The sequence below is a fragment of the Homarus americanus genome, unplaced genomic scaffold (assembly GCF_018991925.1).
Source record: "Homarus americanus isolate GMGI-L3 unplaced genomic scaffold, GMGI_Hamer_2.0 scaffold33531, whole genome shotgun sequence".
Taxonomy (NCBI): Eukaryota; Metazoa; Arthropoda; class Malacostraca; order Decapoda; family Nephropidae; genus Homarus; species Homarus americanus.
In genome coordinates, this window is record NW_024723306.1 from 337,859 (window position 1) to 356,169 (window position 18,311).

General features: G+C 39.9%; 1 protein-coding gene and 1 long non-coding RNA gene across 3 annotated transcripts in view; both read right to left on the minus strand.

Annotated features, from left to right (window-relative positions):
* The window catches only part of LOC121863402, a 96,184-nt gene extending 93,712 nt beyond the window's left edge, over nucleotides 1–2,472 (minus strand). The window contains exon 1 of the long non-coding RNA XR_006088384.1: nucleotides 1,696–2,472. This is a non-coding gene — a long non-coding RNA (uncharacterized LOC121863402). The remainder of the gene's footprint in view (nucleotides 1–1,695) is intronic.
* A 9,902-nt stretch (nucleotides 2,473–12,374) lies between these two features.
* Nucleotides 12,375–16,103, minus strand: LOC121863392 (dipeptidyl peptidase 1-like). Of its 2 annotated transcripts, none has more exons than XM_042362015.1 (9): nucleotides 15,996–16,103; nucleotides 15,585–15,836; nucleotides 15,261–15,413; nucleotides 15,040–15,173; nucleotides 14,358–14,634; nucleotides 13,687–13,809; nucleotides 13,295–13,516; nucleotides 12,672–12,850; nucleotides 12,375–12,529 (listed from the first exon to the last, which is right to left on the minus strand). In XM_042362015.1, the coding sequence occupies exons 1-9, from the start codon at nucleotides 15,999–16,001 to the stop codon at nucleotides 12,526–12,528; spliced, it is 1,350 nt and encodes a 449-aa protein (XP_042217949.1). In that variant the 5' UTR covers nucleotides 16,002–16,103; the 3' UTR covers nucleotides 12,375–12,525. The 2 variants fall into 2 exon arrangements, with proteins under 2 accessions (XP_042217949.1, XP_042217948.1); XM_042362014.1 differs by having other exon boundaries at nucleotides 12,375–12,483; nucleotides 12,656–12,850.
* Nucleotides 16,104–18,311: the final 2,208 nt, after the last annotated feature.

The window sequence follows — 18,311 nt, forward strand, 5'->3', positions numbered from 1 at the left end:
AAAAAATCATGAGTAAAAATCTACGAAATTTCGACAAAAAGTTTATATTTTCTGGGGGGAGTAAGGGAAGGGGGAGCGAGAAGGGGAAGGGGGTAATGGTTATAGGCCATTCTAAAGTGGCAATGGCCATCCTACGGTCCTAGTGGTCAGTCATAGTGGCCACCCTACGGTCCTAGTAGTCATCCTACGGTCCTAGTGGCCATCCTACGGTCCTAGTGGCCATCCTACGGTCATAGTGGCCATCCTACGGCCCTAGTGGCCACCCTACGGTCCTAGTGGCCACCCTACGGTCATAGTGGCCATCCTACGGTCTTAGTTATTGATACTGATATTGAAACAGTTTATTGAGCCAGAAGAACACAGAGACAGAGTCGATAATAATAACAATATTAACATGGCTGACTCTCTTGTAGGCACCTGATATATACTGAACATTTATCTCAAGAAAGTATTATGTAACATTTAGTATCATCTGGAATAGTACACATAGCATGGTGGTAATAAGAACATGTTACCACGGTTATCACTTCGTTATTTATTTGATTTATTTTATTTTATTTTTTTTTACATTTATAAGTATATACTGTACATACTTTACAGTGGAGTTGATGTACATAAATATGATACTGGAGGGAAGTAGTACAGCATGGGTTATGTTACGGCGGAACAAGGGGACACAGAGGTCACTATGTGTCTAGTTGGCAAATATATTTATTGTAATGGTAATTTCTATCTCCAGTATCTATATGACAATTTCTGATAAAACGGTTTTGGTGGTACAATAAAAGCAGGAATAAAAGCAAGTATTACCCAAAATATTAATACTTAGACAATAGATATTTCTTAAGAGATGATTTAAAGGAAGGGAGCGTAGTTTTTGCTCGAATGGGTGGGGGTAAGTTGTTCCACACCTTCACACCGTGATATTTTATGGAGGTCTGGGACAGAGGAGCGCATGGGGGGTGGTCTTAGTAGCTCTGGGTGTCTTAAGTTGTATCCCTGATTATTCCGGAATTGGAGGTAATTATTGTTAAGCAAGTGATAACTTTGGCCATCCTGCGGTCCTATTGGCTATCCTACGGCTTAATGGCCACCCTATGGTCCTAATGGCCATACTACGGTCCTAATGGCCATCCTACGGTCCTAGTAGATTTCCTACGGTCCTTGTGGCCACCCTAAGGTCTTAGTGGCCATCCTACGGTCTTAGTGACCACCCTATGGCCACCCTAAGGTCTTAGTGGCCATCCTACGGTCTTAGTGCCCCCTACGGGGCCATCATACGGTCTTTGTGGCCATCATACGGTCTTAGTGGCCATTCCAAAGTGCTGTTAACCATCCTAAAATATCAGTGGTCATCCTGCATCACAACAAAGGATTCCAAAATTATCCTACTGCTCGGTGAGGGTTTCATATATATCCTAACAAATCCTTCATCCACACGCGTAATCCTCTGAAGCGGGAGGACTGAACGAGGGTCAATAACTCCTACAATACTGAGGGATTATTTCTCAGTTACCACCACTCATGTGTAGGTTAGGTTAGGTTAGGTTAGATTAGGTTAGGTTAGGTTAGGTTAAGTTAGGTTAAGTTAGGTTAGATTAGGTTAGGTTAGGATCAAGTAAGTTGATCTACAGCCGACTCGGTTCGTCTCCCAACTTAACAACAAACACCTTCCACAAGTCACCTTCACCATACCTTTCAATTAGTAGTCAGTCCATACCGGTGCTGGCTCTTCTCTCAGTCATGTGTAGATAAACTTGATCTTGTTATACACAGATAAACGGATATAAGACCTTGATATAAGACCCTTCAGATCCCTATAAGTGTAGGGTATTGTATCCTTTAATCTGTGATCCTAATCCTCAGAACATCCTACAACCACTAATTTATTCCCCCAAAGGATGTTCTCTTTCTTTCAGTTGTCGTTTCTCTATAAAGCGACAAATGTAGAAGTTAATCTAGTCGTTTATGTGACTTTCTTGCTTGCAGAACTAAACGCCGTAAGTAGTCACAATTATCCTTGTTTATGTACACGTATCTTAAAGTTCCCACTGTCTCGTTTCTAGTTCATGTTTTCTTAATTTTCTAAGTTTGTTATAATTATCAAATCTCTCTCTCTCTCTCTCTGCTGTTGTCTTGTCTGACACGTGGAGGGAGACGAGGGGGGGGTGGGGGGGGTTAATGATGAAATTCCTTATTATCGATTACGTAAAAGAGTTAAAGAAAGTTAACCCAATATTATTATTTGAATTTTACCTTATGTTTTTTTGTCTCTCCGTTGAGGAATTGTACCGACGAAGGGGGATTTTTTTTTAACTCCTGCCGAAGCCTCCTCACGTAGACTAGCCAAGGTAGCTGACTTGTATTGTGAGGGATGAGGAGAGAACTAAGCGAGCGAGAGAGAGAGAGGAGGGGCAGGGACGTAAGCTGCTCACCAACCTCACCACTGAGCTACACTCACACACTGAAGCTCTGGCCGCCCGTCTCTCTCTCTCCCCCCCGCCCTCCCAACCCGGCATCACCAAGACCCTCTCCTCTCTACCCCTCCCCGGTGCCAGTGACACTCTCCCTTCTCTTCTCCTTCTCCTCCCTCTCTCTCTCTCCTCATTCCCTCCCTCCCACCTGCAACTTTGCCCGCTTGCATCTCAGCTTCTCAATCAATCTCGCCGTCACACTACTTTACCTGCCAGTCTCAAAGATTGTGTTGACTGTGTGTGTGTGTGTGTGTGTGTGTTTTAGGTTAGGTATGGTTAGATTAGGTTAGGTTAGGATAGTATACAATAAGAAAACTGTCGTTATATCAGCGAAGTATAACATTATTCCAAAACTTTAGTGATCAGCGTGATGTTTATGTCATCTCTGGCTTAGTTCATCCTTATGGCTGTCCTACCAATACCATATGTATACTACGGACACACACACACACACACACACACACACACACACACACACACACACACACACACACACACACACACACACACACACACACACACACACACACACACACACACCCACACCCACACACACACCCAGAGGTCATGTAGCCGCTCTCAACATATTCATCATGTCCTTGGCATTATGTTAATCGGTTTTGTTGATAAAAATTCCATGATTCATTTCGAAAGTTTTCTCGCCACAAGAGTTCGGCTGTTCACTCTCCACTAATATTGGCTTATAGTAACCTTGATTTACCTGCCTTAATTAATATATCCACCTCACCTGAGACTCAATCATTACATTAATAACAGGTTTTGCTTTACGTTTATAATTGTGAACGAATATTATGGTCGAATTCTCAAAAGTCCGTAAGTTAAAATTTTCTTTGAAGTGAGAATTTAACTCGGCTTTAAATGTCAAACTTTAAGATACAAAAATATCGAAGAGGTTTATTATAATCACATAAAGACTCAACTACAGATATACGCGTGTACTTTGTTCCGGTTAAGGGGGAAATTAACTTGGGTCACCTGAAGATTAGCCCCCTACCTTATTTCACCTGATGATTAAGCACCTTAACGCTACCTGGAGGGGTTAGGTTAGATTATATTAGGTTAGAATAAGTTAGTTTGGGTTAGGTTAGAGTTAGAGTGATTAATGTTAAGGTGGAATAAATAGGTGGTAATTAATAATCAGGCGACCCGAATAATTACCTAAAATGATTTCGACAAACTGGCAATTGGTCGGGATACTAACTGGCAGGTGTTCCCGTTCAATACAAGTTCCTTCATTGTGAGAAAAAAAAACACAAAATAATGATTCACATTTCCTTTCAAAACTCCATCCACAATTACTTTCATAAATTGCATTTCTCTGTCTCTTTCTTTCTATTTCTCTGGGTTTGTCTCTCACTCAATATATCGATTCTCTCTCTCTCTCACTCTCTAACGCGCGCGCACACACACACACTTTCTCTCTCTCCTTTCCAACTCTCTCTCTCTCTCTCTCACTCTTTCATGGACCACCTGCCTATTTTCACTCCCACAGTCGTCAAAATAGGTCCAGTATTCCATCATTTAACTTATCAATAGATCATTTTTCTTCCCCGTGTTTTCTTTTCTTCAGTTTAAAGTTTGTTTCATTTTTTCTTCCTCTTGTATCAAAATTATTCTTTCCCATTAGTTTTTCCTTGTGTATTTGTAACTCTTATCTGTATTGCATTGTTTATTATAATTCTTAGTATCCGGTTGTTTTCTCTTACTCCATTTTTAACTGAACTAAGACTCTCACTCTCTCTCTCCACTTCCCCGTTCGTATCATCTCTCTCTGTCTCCGTATATAAAGAGATATGGCATCCAGACATTCACCACCATTCATTCCTTCAATAGTCAAGTATACAATGACCTTCCTTGACTCCCTCCCACATAGTCTCTCTCTCTCTCTCTCTCTCTCTCTCTCTCTCTCTCTCTCTCTCTCTCTCTCTCTCTCTCTCTTCTACTTGAATTGAAGATCGTAGTTTTAAGTGTTAATTTTCTAGTTATAGTGTGTGTGTGTGCACAGGGTGATGTAATGCGTCTAATGTTCGATAAAAAGGACCCGGAAATCGAAGTACTCATCAATAGTAAATGTGCTGCTCTCACTGACTGGCAGGACCACCCTAAAACTCGGATCAAAGCTGATACCTTCCGCGAGAAGAAATGGTGGTCCAGCACGAACTTCGTACTCTAATGAACGTATGGTGGAAAAATAAAGCTTGTATAATGCAAAAATTCGCAAATCAACACAGGATGCGTGACCTCCCTCCGCCCATCCGATGGTAACTCCTTAATTAAAGACGAAGAAGGCATCCGTCAGCGCTGGAAAGAGCACTACCCATTAGTTGCTCAACGGAAACACTGATGTGGACTTCCTGACTACCCAGCAGGTTCCTCAGCACCCAGAGCTGACCCACCTCAGTTATCCTCTATCCCCGGATGAAGTACAGTAGCTACTGCCATCGAGCTGCTGAAAAATAACAAAGCCACGGGGCCTGTTGGAATCCTAGCCGAGGTGTAGAAAGCAGGAAGACCTCTTCTTACTAGCCGTCTCCACTCACTCCTGAAGAATACAGTATATGGGAGGAGGAGGAAATCCCCCAATAAGGGAGATCGGTCAGACTGTAGCAACTACCACAGGATCTCACTGCTGTCCGTAGCTAGCAATACTATCGCCCAAGTCCTCCTAAACAGACTTCTTCCTGAGGCGGAAAACTTCCTCCCAGAATCTCAATGTGGCTTTAGACCATCACAGGGCACCAGTGATATGATTTTTACTGCCCGCCTGATACAGGAAAAGTGCAGTGAGTAATGTCGTGACTTGTACATGGCTTTCATTGATCCTACTAAGGCCATCGACTCAGTCAACAGGGAAGCCCTCTGGCAGACCCTCAGTCGTTTTGGCTGCCCACCAAAATTCATTGCCATCGTGAGGCAACTCCACGATGGCATGAACAGCAGTGTCCTACACAATGGCACCCAGTCTGAGTTCTTCCCCATCCAAACAGGGGTTAAACAAGGGTGTGTACTGGCACCAACTCTCTTTTCCATTTTCTTGGCTGCCTTCCTTACTCGTGCCAGTGCCAATTTAGCCGGCGGGGTGAACTTCCAGTACTAAATAAAGGGTCTTTTCAACATAAGACGACTCCAGGAGCAAAGGTGTCGGCCGCTTCCACACTGAATTTCCGTATGCAGACGACCTCACACTCATATGCACACTTTGGCCTTGAGGTGAATGCACGTAAGACTCAGATTCTCTTTCAGCCTGCCCCTGGTTCAGCAACACCTCCACCATCCATGCAGATTAACGGTACCTTGGCTCCCATCTGTCCACCACCGCGGACATCAATGAAGAGAATCAACATCGGATCAGATGTGCATCTCAAGCTTTTGGCAGACTCTTTATCGATGTCTTCAGCTGTAGGGAGCTGAAATTATCTACAAAGCTAAACGTGTATCAAGCAGTGGTCCTCCTCTCTCTGCTGTATGGCAGCGAGACATGGGTCACATACAGGAGGCACCTCAAGGCACTTGAAAACTTTCCCCAACGTAGTTTATGTTCCATCCTCCGAGATCATTGGGAATACAAGAGAACAAATGCAATATTGTAACTGACACCAACTGTTGGAGCATCGAGAAGGTGTCAATGCTTTAAGAACATAAGAATGGAGCAAACTGCAGCAGGCTATTGGCCCATACTGGGCAGTCCCGTTTACACCCAACACCTATTGCTCATATATCCATCCAACCTATGTTTGAAGCTATTCAGCATATTCGAGTTAATGTTGATGTTTGGTAACTTGTTCCATTCATCCACTACTCTATTTTCAAACCAATGTTTACCAATTTCACGCCTAAATCTAAATTAATCTATTTTAAAACCATTGTTACGAGTTCGCTCCTGGTTGGATAGTTTAAGTACCTTTGTAATGTCACCTTTGTTTATTCCTGACTTCCATTTATACACCTCTTTCATATCACCCCTCACTCTACGTCTCTCGAGGGAGTGCAAATTAAGATGCTTTAACCTGTCTCTGTACTCAAGGTTCCTAATGCCAGGGATTAGTCTTGTCATTCTCCTCTGAATTCTTTCTAGGGATTCTATATCCATTCTGTAATACGGTGACCAAACTGATTTGCGTAATCCAAGCGCAAGATATAGTTTTAGGATGACCTCGCTAGTCTTGTAAGTAACACTCCTTTGTATGAACCCAAGTACCTTATTAGCCTTGTTTCGAGCAAATACACATTGTTTACTTGTCTTAAGATTACTACTTATCATTACTCCTAAATCTTTCTCACAATCGGATTTCTCTATAACATCGTTGTTCATCTGGTACCTGGTTTTTCTGTTTACGTCTCTTAGACTAAGTACTTTACATTTGTCCACATTGAATTCCATATGCCATTTTGCAGACCATTCATTTTTTTTTAGATCTTCCTGTAGTTTTGCGGAGTCATTACACACCCTATTTTAGTGTCATCAGCAAATTTTCTTATGATGCTGTCTACACCTATATCTATTATATTTGTATTATCTTAAGAAAAACCTTCGCTTATTTCACCTGATGAATATTTAAATACTCTAATGCTGTCTAATGGGGTTAAGGTTAGGTTATATTCTGTTTTATATCATCAGGAAAGCCACCCCTTATTAGCGATCAGGAGGGAAACAATCTTAGCATATAAGAACCAAAGTCTGAGTAAATTAATTCAATTCTTCACTTAGCTACAACATCCATACAGTAATATACTGAATTATTATATCCCTCAATTGAAAGATTATTACACTTTCGTAATTTGTATATACATATTGATAAATAAAAATACCTTGCACTGTTTCCCGGTATAAAATGGTTTTGCTTGTCACCTGCCATTCTAATATGAGGGGAAAAATATATCGAGCTGAACGGATTTTCCCCCGCCGTAGAGGACCAGGGAATACTTCACTGTGTAATCCAACTCACAACAACTGTCAGGCCTGTATAACCATTTATCCCAAATTGGAAATAGAAAAATAAAATAAAATGTTTTCTGGTTACGGCCGTATATCTGCCACAATCATGTTATGTATATTACTGTACTAACTTTATCACTGATAAAGAAACAAAGAAAAACAATCCATCCATCCATCCATCCACACACACACACACACACACACACACACACACACACACACACACACACACACACACACACACACACTCAGCATCTCACCCAAAAGTCGTAAGGTATTTTTCCTCCTCATTCTTTGACGTAAAAGTCTTTGTTTATTTCACTATTCAAGAGGAGTCGGTGAGATCAAAGACCCAAGAGAAATAAAAAAGAGATTTAAAAGAGGCGTCTGGAAATGATAAGGAGGTGAAGAAATCATAACAAATAACAATCGTAAAATTATTATAAAGAATCGAACAGCAAACATTGTCAAGGTGAATGTAATGTTTACCTGTCCGCCAGATGATGCAAATGATTAAATAGCAAACATGAAGGCAGGAGTTGGTGTCACTCACTATAAGGTCACTCGCCATTCACTATAGCGTCACTCGTCATCCACTATAGCGTCACGTGTCACTCACTATAAGGTCACTCGCCATTCACTATAGCGTCACTCGTCATCCACTATAGCGTCACGTGTCACTCACTATAAGGTCACTCGTCATTCACTATCGCGTCACTCGTCATCCACTATAGCGTCACGTGTCACTCACTATAAGGTCACTCGCCATTCACTATAGCGTCACTCGTCATTCACTATAGCGTCACTCGTCATTCACTATAGCGTCACTCGTCATTCACTATAGCGCCACTCGTCATCCACTATAGCGTCACGTGTCACTCACTATAAGGTCACTCGCCATTCACTATAGCGTCACTCGTCATCCACTATAGCGTCACGTGTCACTCACTATAAGGTCACTCGTCATTCACTATAGCATCACTCGTCATCCACTATAGCGTCATGTGTCACTCACTATAAGGTCACTCGTCATTCACTATCGCGTCACTCGTCATCCACTATAGCGTCACGTGTCACTCACTATAAGGTCACTCGCCATTCACTATAGCGTCACTTGTCATCCACTATAGCGTCACGTGTCACTCACTATAAGGTCACTCGTCATTCACTATAGCATCACTCGTCATCCACTATAGCGTCATGTGTCACTCACTATAAGGTCACTCGTCATTCACTATAGCATCACTCGTCATCCACTATAGCGTCATGTGTCACTCACTATAAGGTCACTCGTCATTCACTATAGCGTCACTCGTCATTCACTATAGCGTCACGTGTCACTCACTATAAGGTCACTCGTCATTCACTATAGCATCACTCGTCATCCACTATAGCGTCACGTGTCACTCACTATCCACTCGTCATCCACTATAGCGTCACGTGTCACTCACTATAAGGTCACTCGTCATTCACTATAGCATCACTCGTCATCCACTATAGCGTCATGTGTCACTCACTATAGCGTCACTCGTCATTCACTATAGCGCCACTCGTCATCCACTATAGCGTCACGTGTCACTCACTATAAGGTCACTCGCCATTCACTATAGCGCCACTCGTCATCCACTATAGCGTCACGTGTCACTCACTATAAGGTCACTCGTCATTCACTATAGCGCCACTCGTCATCCACTATAGCGTCACGTGTCACTCACTATAAGGTCACTCGTCATTCACTATAGCATCACTCGTCATCCACTATAGCGTCATGTGTCACTCACTATAGCGTCACTCGTCACTCACTGCAGTCACTAAAATCCCTTATGCACGAAATTCAACAAACAAATACTGAAATAGGACCCAAGTGACATGTAGCCGTCCACCACCAGCCAGCGGCGGGAAGGTATGGAACTGTTTCACTCGCTGTGTTTACTACAAAATTGGACCACGTCTTTTAATGTTAATTTACACATTTCACTCTGTTTTTCAGACACTTTTCAATATTCTGAACATTACAAGTTTCCACATTTTACTGTACACTTTACATTAAAACAGATTTCTGATTTTCTTGAGGCAATTGTTCTAACCTAACTTCACGTAAAGTATTTGCCGTGAACTGTTTTCAACTTCTCAGTAAAACCACAGAAAAAAAAATTTGCACAGAATTACATACTACACTGTACACTGGAAAATTACAAAACAAAATTATTAGTAGTCTGGAATATTCATTAGTTACAGTGAAATGATTAGGTACCTGTAGGTGGTTCACTGATGAGTAGAACACAGACAATGCTTATATCCTCTATAAAGTATTGTACGCCATTACCACACTTATAACAAGTTCTTTTCTTGGTAAAGGTGTAGAAGAAGGTGACCACAAGAAGGTATTGTCCGGATTAGTTGAAATTTGTTATAAACACTAATCATGATATTAAACACAAAAATGGAAACGACAATGCATATAACCTAATAGAACCTGACACTCTTTTTATTTACTCTATCCCGCTTCACAATTCTCCCCTGGCGCCATTTTTGTTTTTTACCTCGCTCAAGCCCTGTTCAAGAGACGGGTCCTATAAATGATGAACGCTTCCACGTATTCCTTCTCGCCATTGCCGATATATCAAGGTAAGTTACTTAACACATAAATTAACAGGATAATGCATAGAACCTAATAGACCCTGACCCAACATGATATTGGTGAGTAGAATTTGTTTAACCAATTCGGACAACTCTTCTGGTGGCCACCCTCCTCTACACCTTCACTCTTTTCTTACCAAATTACACGAGAGACTCACACAACTCAAATGCTTTATGTCTTTATCAAAATTTTCAATAATATCCACATCACTGAAGGAACACCGTCACTTGCCACTGCGGAGGTTTAAAGAGCAACATTAAATGGTGTGTCTCACAGTGGCGCCATCTGTTGACGCCACAGGAACGCTACCAAGGTAACTAAGGTCAGGTATGTTCAGATGCTCTCGGTGCTAGACATTTCAATATATTTAATCATATGTACTGTACCCTGAACTATAAATTATTTATAATACACATTTTGAGGTACATACATGTTAATATATTTATAACATGTATATAATTTTATTTTCTCATATTCATATCAAAGTATAAGTTTCCAACGTATATGCATGTTGATTACATCTCTTTTGATATTGACACAGAGCCATCTAGCGACTACTCAACAAAATTTCAATCACACATCGAGGGGGTTTCTTTCCTATATATTAGGTATTTATAGTCTTTATTATTATTATTATTATTATTATTATTATTATTATTATTATTATTATTATTATTATTATTATTATTATTGTTATTATTATTATTATTATTATTATTATTATTATTATTATTATTATTATTATTATTATTATTATTATTATTATTATTATTATTATTATTATTATTATTATTATTATTATTATTATTATTATTGTTATTATTAATTATTATTATTATTATTATTATTATTATTATTATTATTATTATATTATTATTATTATCATTATTATTATTATTATTATTATTATTATTATTATTATTATTATATTATTATTATTATTATTATTATTATTATTATTATTAATTATAATTATTATTATTATCATTATTATTATTATTATTATTATTATTATTATTATTATTATTATTAATTATTATTATTATTATTATTATTATTAGTATTATTATTATTATTATTATTATTATTATTATTATTATTATTATTATTATTATTATTATTATTATTATTATTATTATTATTATTATTATTATCATTATTATTATTATTATTATTATTATTATTATTATTATTATTATAATTATTATTATTATCATTATTATTATTATTATTATTATTATTGCTGCTATAGAACAACTGATACCAACACAAGTCGCGTGTCCAGAAAACAAATCGAATTTCAATATGCATCATGTTGTAACACAGTTAAAGAATCTTTGTTTTATAAGTTGTCGGCAATACTGTAGAGAGAGAGAGAGAGAGAGAGAGAGAGACAGAGAGCCAATTCAAGAGCTGTGGCGGTGTTGTTTAGAGAGAGTGAGAAATATTTTAAGTACAATGATACGATTTGAGTAATTCCCACGTCCCTTGTCTATAGCAGATAGAGATAATAACGGGTAACCACAGAAGGCTTCGCTCCCACCACACATTTGTTCCCATTCCTCCTGGTGTCTCTTCTGTAACCCTGAATTACCTGGAGTCTCTTCTGTAACCCTGATTTAGAAGACACTATCATACTGTAGTTCCAGAAATGACTACACACGCCCATATTGTTTTTTTCTTTTGTATTCTATATTTAAAAAAAAGTTCCATCTCGTTATTTATTTATTTTTTTAACATTCCAGCAAACCTCAGCATGGTATTAGACAAGGGGGGGAATATCTATAATAAAATCACGGTAGGGTAGGGTAGGGTAGGGTAGGGTAGGGTAGGGTAGGGTAGGGTAGGGTAGAGTAGAGTAGTTTAGGTAGGTTAAGTTAAATGATATACTGTAGTGATAATATACTGTATAATCTGGACACCAAATTACCTTACAGTCAGTGAAGTTATTATTAAGTTATATGTCACAACTATACTTCCCAAGTCCAAAGCTCGTAACTCATAATAAACACTAACTCAATATAGTGACTCTAATCTGGTCTATAATTCCATACTTTTTGATGCTAAATATATAATTCATTCGTTAAATACTGATCAAAAACTAATTTTTTCATTGTCTAAAATAATAAATGGAAGATTAGTTAATGAAGATGAAACACAATGTCCTAGATTATTGGTATGTGACTTTTGTTTTGTTATCATCAACACGTGACTCTCTACACAGACCTTTACAGACACAGGGAGGAAACACTACTGCTCCCTCCCTTACCTCTCACACAAGGTATTAATAAAACATAACTAATTCAAAGTCAACTTGGTAATTTTAATAGTTTATTCCATTATGCATCATGAGGTAATAATTCTCAGGGGATGGTGGTCGCCTGGGTGGCTTCTCGGAGGATGGTGGTCGCCTGGGTGGCTTCTAGGAGGATGGTGGTCGCTTGGGTGGCTTCTCAGATCGGAGGATGGTGGTCGCGGAGGATGGTGGTCGCCTGGTGGCTTCTCATGACGGTGACCTGCTTCTCGGAGGATGATGGTCAGGACTGGTGGCTTTCAGGGGATGACGGTGAGGATGGTGGTCGCTTGGGTGGCTTCTCAGGGGATGACGGTGACCTGGGTGGCTTCAGATTCAACGCCACACTCATCGGTGCCTCGCCTCACCCTGAAGTAACCTTCCTCACCCCACTTGGGGCCCCAGGAGTTCTTCACCGACCAGAACTTCTCTCCCGTTTCAGCTTCGACACCGTAACCCACCAATAACACCCCGTGGTTGGTGTCCTGCACGTGAGAAAAGTGGAGTGGAATGACACAAGAATCTCTATTGACTTCGAAACATGACGTCATCGACAAAGTGTTGATGAAACCTCCTCCCAGGTGCTGACTGTACCAAAGGCCGCTCTCGACATGTTCTGTGACTGTCTTCCCTCGTCAACACAATAAGTATAACATGTCAACTGGACCATTGATCTACTTACGTCTTCGGTGAGGAAAAAAATCAATAATCGCTTTCCCATATCTTACTGAGACTGGATGATACGTGACAGATATTAGGCAAACATAGAGATTAATTATTGTTATATATAAGAAGAGCATCCGATTAAGAGAGAGAGAAAGAGGGAGAGAGAGAGAGAGAGAGAGAGAGAGAGAGAGACAATCTACGCAGACACGTCCAGCATGTTTATACATTGTACGGTAACAACACAACACGTCACATACACATACCTCCAGCGGGTTGAAGCCATTGCTGAGGCCAGTGTGGTGATAGATGCCGCCGCTGTAGCTCATGAAGTCATCGTAGACCATAAAGGCCAGGGTGATGGGGCCGTTCTCCACCAGCGCCAGCATCATGACCTCCTCGTTACAGGCGCCGAAGAAGCCGCCCACGTAGTCGTACTCACTGACATAGGTGAGTTCACAGCTCAGGTCTCTGTTGCAGGGGCCGTCCTGTGAGTGAACCATGTTGTATTTGTGGGTTGTGTCTCGGAACACTATGAAGGAAAATTGTACTGCATATTGTGGTCAGTGTTTACCCTGAGTTACTTGAGATGAAGAGCATGCTGATTTCAGGGGTTTATATTCAATTGGAAAGTGAGACTCAGGCCTGTGTTCCTTACCTCTGCCTTATAAGGGTTACACTTCTCGGCCACAATGCCCTGGTCCTGGGCGTACCGGCCGGCTACAAGGTACTCGAAGCCTCCCTCACAGCCCTGAGACAGCTTGGAACACGTCACTACATCCTACGGAGAACAAACTGGTGTAACATTGTCGTACCTCTAAACAATCTCATAAACAGAAACAAAAGAAAAAATCCTACTTCTGCGTATGATGTCTCATTCATTCTGTCAGGATTTATTGACATAATTCATACAGCTGTATAAGCGAAACTGTTTCGTTCACTGGTTCAGCAGGGGAGTGAGGAGTAGTAAGGGCGGCAGAGCCAGGCATGAAGCATCCTTGGCAGCGGAAGGTAGCAGCTATTTCCAGTAATTTATTTGGTTAATTGTATAGTAAATACTTATTATAATAAATATATTGTCATTAAGATTACGAGTTACTAAACCACATTTAGTCTGAAACTCTCATTACCAAAGTTAGTCATTTACTTTATATATCATATAAGACCTAGAGATTCGCGGTCTTTATTATAGAAATTCACTTATCTTATACTAATAGAGTTCCTCTACACTAGCCATCAATACATACCGTGATTCATCCATCTTAAGTCATGATATTGTTGCTCTCTCAAATATGACACCTGGTCGGTCACTCATTATTATTTTCTTACCTGTGGAGAGAAAACATCCTGTCGTTGGTTGCGGGTGGCGATCCTCACCCTGGCCTCCATCATACCCATGGAGGAGAAGATGTAACAGGAGCCACAGGCGCCTTGGTCCCTCACATCAGACACATAGTTCTCGCCGTCAACGTCACGCCAGTCGAAGTTCTCCGGGAGGGCAGCGACGCGTCTCTTTTGTTCAGGACTGGCAGGTGCAGGTTTAGGCTGTATGTGGCGGATGGTTCTGCGGCCTCCAGCACGTCGGTACATCTCCTCCACAGTGTAGCTGTGTCGTGTGTTAATAACTGACTTATATACTATTCAGAAAAACCGCCTTTTAGTGCCATTGTCTCATCATCGAATTGCCTGTGATAATAACGTAATTAGTAATGTGAAATAATATCCTTCTAATCTTAATTTTTATCTTAATATATTACGAGAGCGAGTCATCAGATGAAGCGTTTAACATATGAGGTAATATTTGATAGCCTATACATTTGAATACCAAAGTGTTCAAGTGAAGACATCTCAAAGGATACAAACTCTTAACTTATGGATAATATTACTGTCAGGATCTTCAGTCACGACTCCGAGGTCTGAACTACACTTCAGGTTTTATTGTTCCCCTCTAATGGTCCACGGGGCCTGCCTCAACTATGAATTTCAAGTCTACCCCAGCTAGGAGTCTCACCTCTCGTGCTGGAGGTAGGCCTTCCCCCTCCAGGAGCTCTGAGAGGCGTTGATATCCTCTATCATCTTGTGGTCGTTCTTATAGAGTCGGGTAGACAACGCCTTCAGGTTGTTGTAGGTAACACGGGGAGCTGTCTGAACAAGGCATAAGGAGAAATGGTTAAATAAAGTCATTTATGTCTCATCGTATACTTGAGCATAATAAAAAACAATATTCAGTACCTTGTTTAGTTTCTGGGCGGTGTAGCAGGACCAGTTCCTGATGGTCTTGTCCCGTGACCAGCCGCTGAAGGTGCGGTCACAGTAGGACACCGCAGAGTCCATGTCGCCCTCGTAGTAGGAGAAGGCGAAGTAGGAGCGCTCGTTGATGTTTACCTGATGTGGCATTATTCACGTAAAATCATATTACTGATTTATTAAAACTTTGAGGAAGATTAACTCCCTGCAGCTAGCTTATAATATTATAATCATACACGTTTGAACCGGAGAACATTGTTATCATTGCAGTGTGGACAAGTTATAGTACAGTAAACACCGTCAGCTGACCTCGAAGCCCTGGTTGTAGATCATGGTCCAGGTTCCCTCGTTGTTCAGCTCATCTTTGGCGACGTTGGGGAAGCTGAGGGTGAAGGTCTTGGTGTGGACGATGGGGCCGAGCTCGTCACAGTTGATGGTGTGGTCGCCTGTCCGTTCCGTCTCCGAGAAGGTCCAGGTGCCGCGGACGTCCTCGTAGAGGCAGTTGGCCGGCGTGTCCGCCAGGGCCACCGCCACGCAACACAACGCCAACACAACTCTTGTCTGGGGGACGTGTGAGTTGTACATGGTGAATATTATGACTTATATTAGTGGTGAAGGTAAATATCACATCCGCCTGTGTGGTCAAATATCTTATAGAGTCCTTACAACGTTTCAATCAATATATTTTCCGAGTAAATATTATATGCTAAATCCCCTTACCAGCATCTCTCTATGTGGGAGAAGGAAAGTCGAGACTGACGAGTGGTTGGTTGGTGATGTGGAGAGAAGAGAGCATCAGTGTGTCTGTGATGTGAACTATATACCCCACCTTCAAGTTGCCAGACGCTTTTATTTCTCTTATTTGTATTGCTCTTGCCTATATCCTCTCTCCCCTGTATATTTTCTCTATATAGTCTACTAGAAGAATTGCCGCCTTACGGTCGGCGCATCCGCTAGGCAACGGTAGGACGCCACCCTCCGGGAGGCTCCACATTGTCTCACTGTTCAGTCCCCAAAACTTCTTCTTCCATCAACAGTTCATTAACGGTGTATGTAAGTTCCACCATGTTTTTCACAACAACGGTACAGCAAAGTATATTTATTTAGCATTAAACTGTTATTATTTTATTGTCTAATCATCACTACATATAACACCACCCATCATCACTACATATAACACCATCCATCATCACTACATATAACAACACCCATCATCACTACATATAACAACATCCATCATCACTACATATAACACCATCCATCATCACTACATATAACATCACCCATCATCACTACATATAACATCATCCATCATCACTACATATAACACCATCCATCATCACTACATATAACACCATCCATCATCACTACATATAACATCACCCATCATCACCACAGATCGGTAAAGTAGTTTCCCAGATTCTCGTGCGGACACACAAACAGACAGACAGACAGACAGACAGACTTCTTTGTTTTATATATGCTGTATAGATGTATCTCTCCCTCTGTTTTTCTCAGTCATTTCACCTGTCAAAAAATATAAATTCTTTTCTATTTTTATCTCTGTGTAACTGTTTCGTCGGCCAGTCTATAAGTTTATCTTTTTCTCTATCTGACTGTTTTGTTTGTCAATCTATACATTTTAATCTTTCTCATTTTCAACTATGTTTTGTGTGTCAGTTTATCTATTTCTTCTCCTTCTCGCTATCATTACTCTCTCTCATTCTGTCTATCATAACCTACCTATTTTTCTGTCAGTTTATTTCTCTTATTTCTCTTTTTAATTCTTCCTTAAACAGTTAATACACTTTCCTTGGCGTATTGTCACTGCAGATCCTACATTGTTAATTCTATTAACTTCGGTAAATATTCTCTATGAGTTAAAGCTATATCGTAATGTATTTCAACACTCCATAGCCTTCAAACTGGTACACAAAGTCATCAAGTACATACATTATAATTTCAACAATAATTAAGTACAGTAACACAGGATATTGCATATATAAGTTATTATTTGGGTAAGTTATCCGTCAAGCAACACCATCATTATCTCCCACTTGTTGCTGAAGAAGTCATGGAGGTATTTTGTTTTGACTCGGGCCAGTGTTTGGAGGAGCCATTTTGAACGTAACTCAAACTATTGCCTGAAAAGTCAACTGGGAATGTCAACAAGTGGTTTATGGGTTTTTTAGTTCTTAAGTATCGTGTGAAGTGATTTAAGTACCAAGTTAGTTTATCGTTAAAATAGTTCCCACGAATTCTTTTACTGTTACTGATAAGACTTGATTATAATATGTTTATTAACGAAAGTCCTTGCTAATGTTTATTTTGGAATATTTGGATGTTTATTTTTGGATATTTTTATATTTATTTGGGGATATTTTTGTGTTGTTTCGGCTGATTTGTTACGATAATTAACATATTTTTAACTGATCAAAGTCTGTTTGGTTCAGTGATGAAAAACCCGCACTCAACTGACTCAAGCATCCACCAACAGGACTACTTTGTGATATTATACCTGTTAATATTATATGGTTCAGTTTATATGGATGATATACAATTTGGTGTTTTTGATAAAGAATTAGACAATATCATCTCTTTTGAAGACCTCGGTGTCCAAGATCTAATTGACAGTCAGAGTAGGAAAGTTATTTTGTTTGTTATTGTTGGATTACATTATACATAAGATCAAAAGAGAGTTTTAGAACAGATCTGCTTAAGGAAATCTATAACCTTCTCTTCTTGTATATATTCAGCCCCTAATGCCAAGAGTCAGACCATCAGTTTTCTCTCTCCAGCGATGTAAATCTATCGTCTTAAACCCATAAATAAAATTGTTTCTAATTAGCTTTATCTTGAGGTTCCTTCTTATGATTGTAACTTAATATATTGTCCTTTTTCCTTACTTCTTAACCTGTATCCTTGAAGTCAAATGAGAGTCTTATTACTAGTGTATTATTCTCCGTTAGTGTTTGTTATGTGTTTGTTATGTGTTTGTTATGTGTTTGTTATGTGTTTGTGTTCCTGAAGATATAA

Bases quoted from the DNA above. Each gene is read 5' to 3' on its own strand.
- LOC121863392 (XM_042362015.1), bottom strand. The intron at 13,810-14,357 runs GTAAGAAAATAA...TGTTCTCCGTAG, and splicing joins AGGATGTTTTCTCTCCACAG to GATGTAGTGACGTGTTCCAA. The intron at 12,851-13,294 runs GTATGTGTATGT...TCTCACGTGCAG, and splicing joins ATGGCTTCAACCCGCTGGAG to GACACCAACCACGGGGTGTT.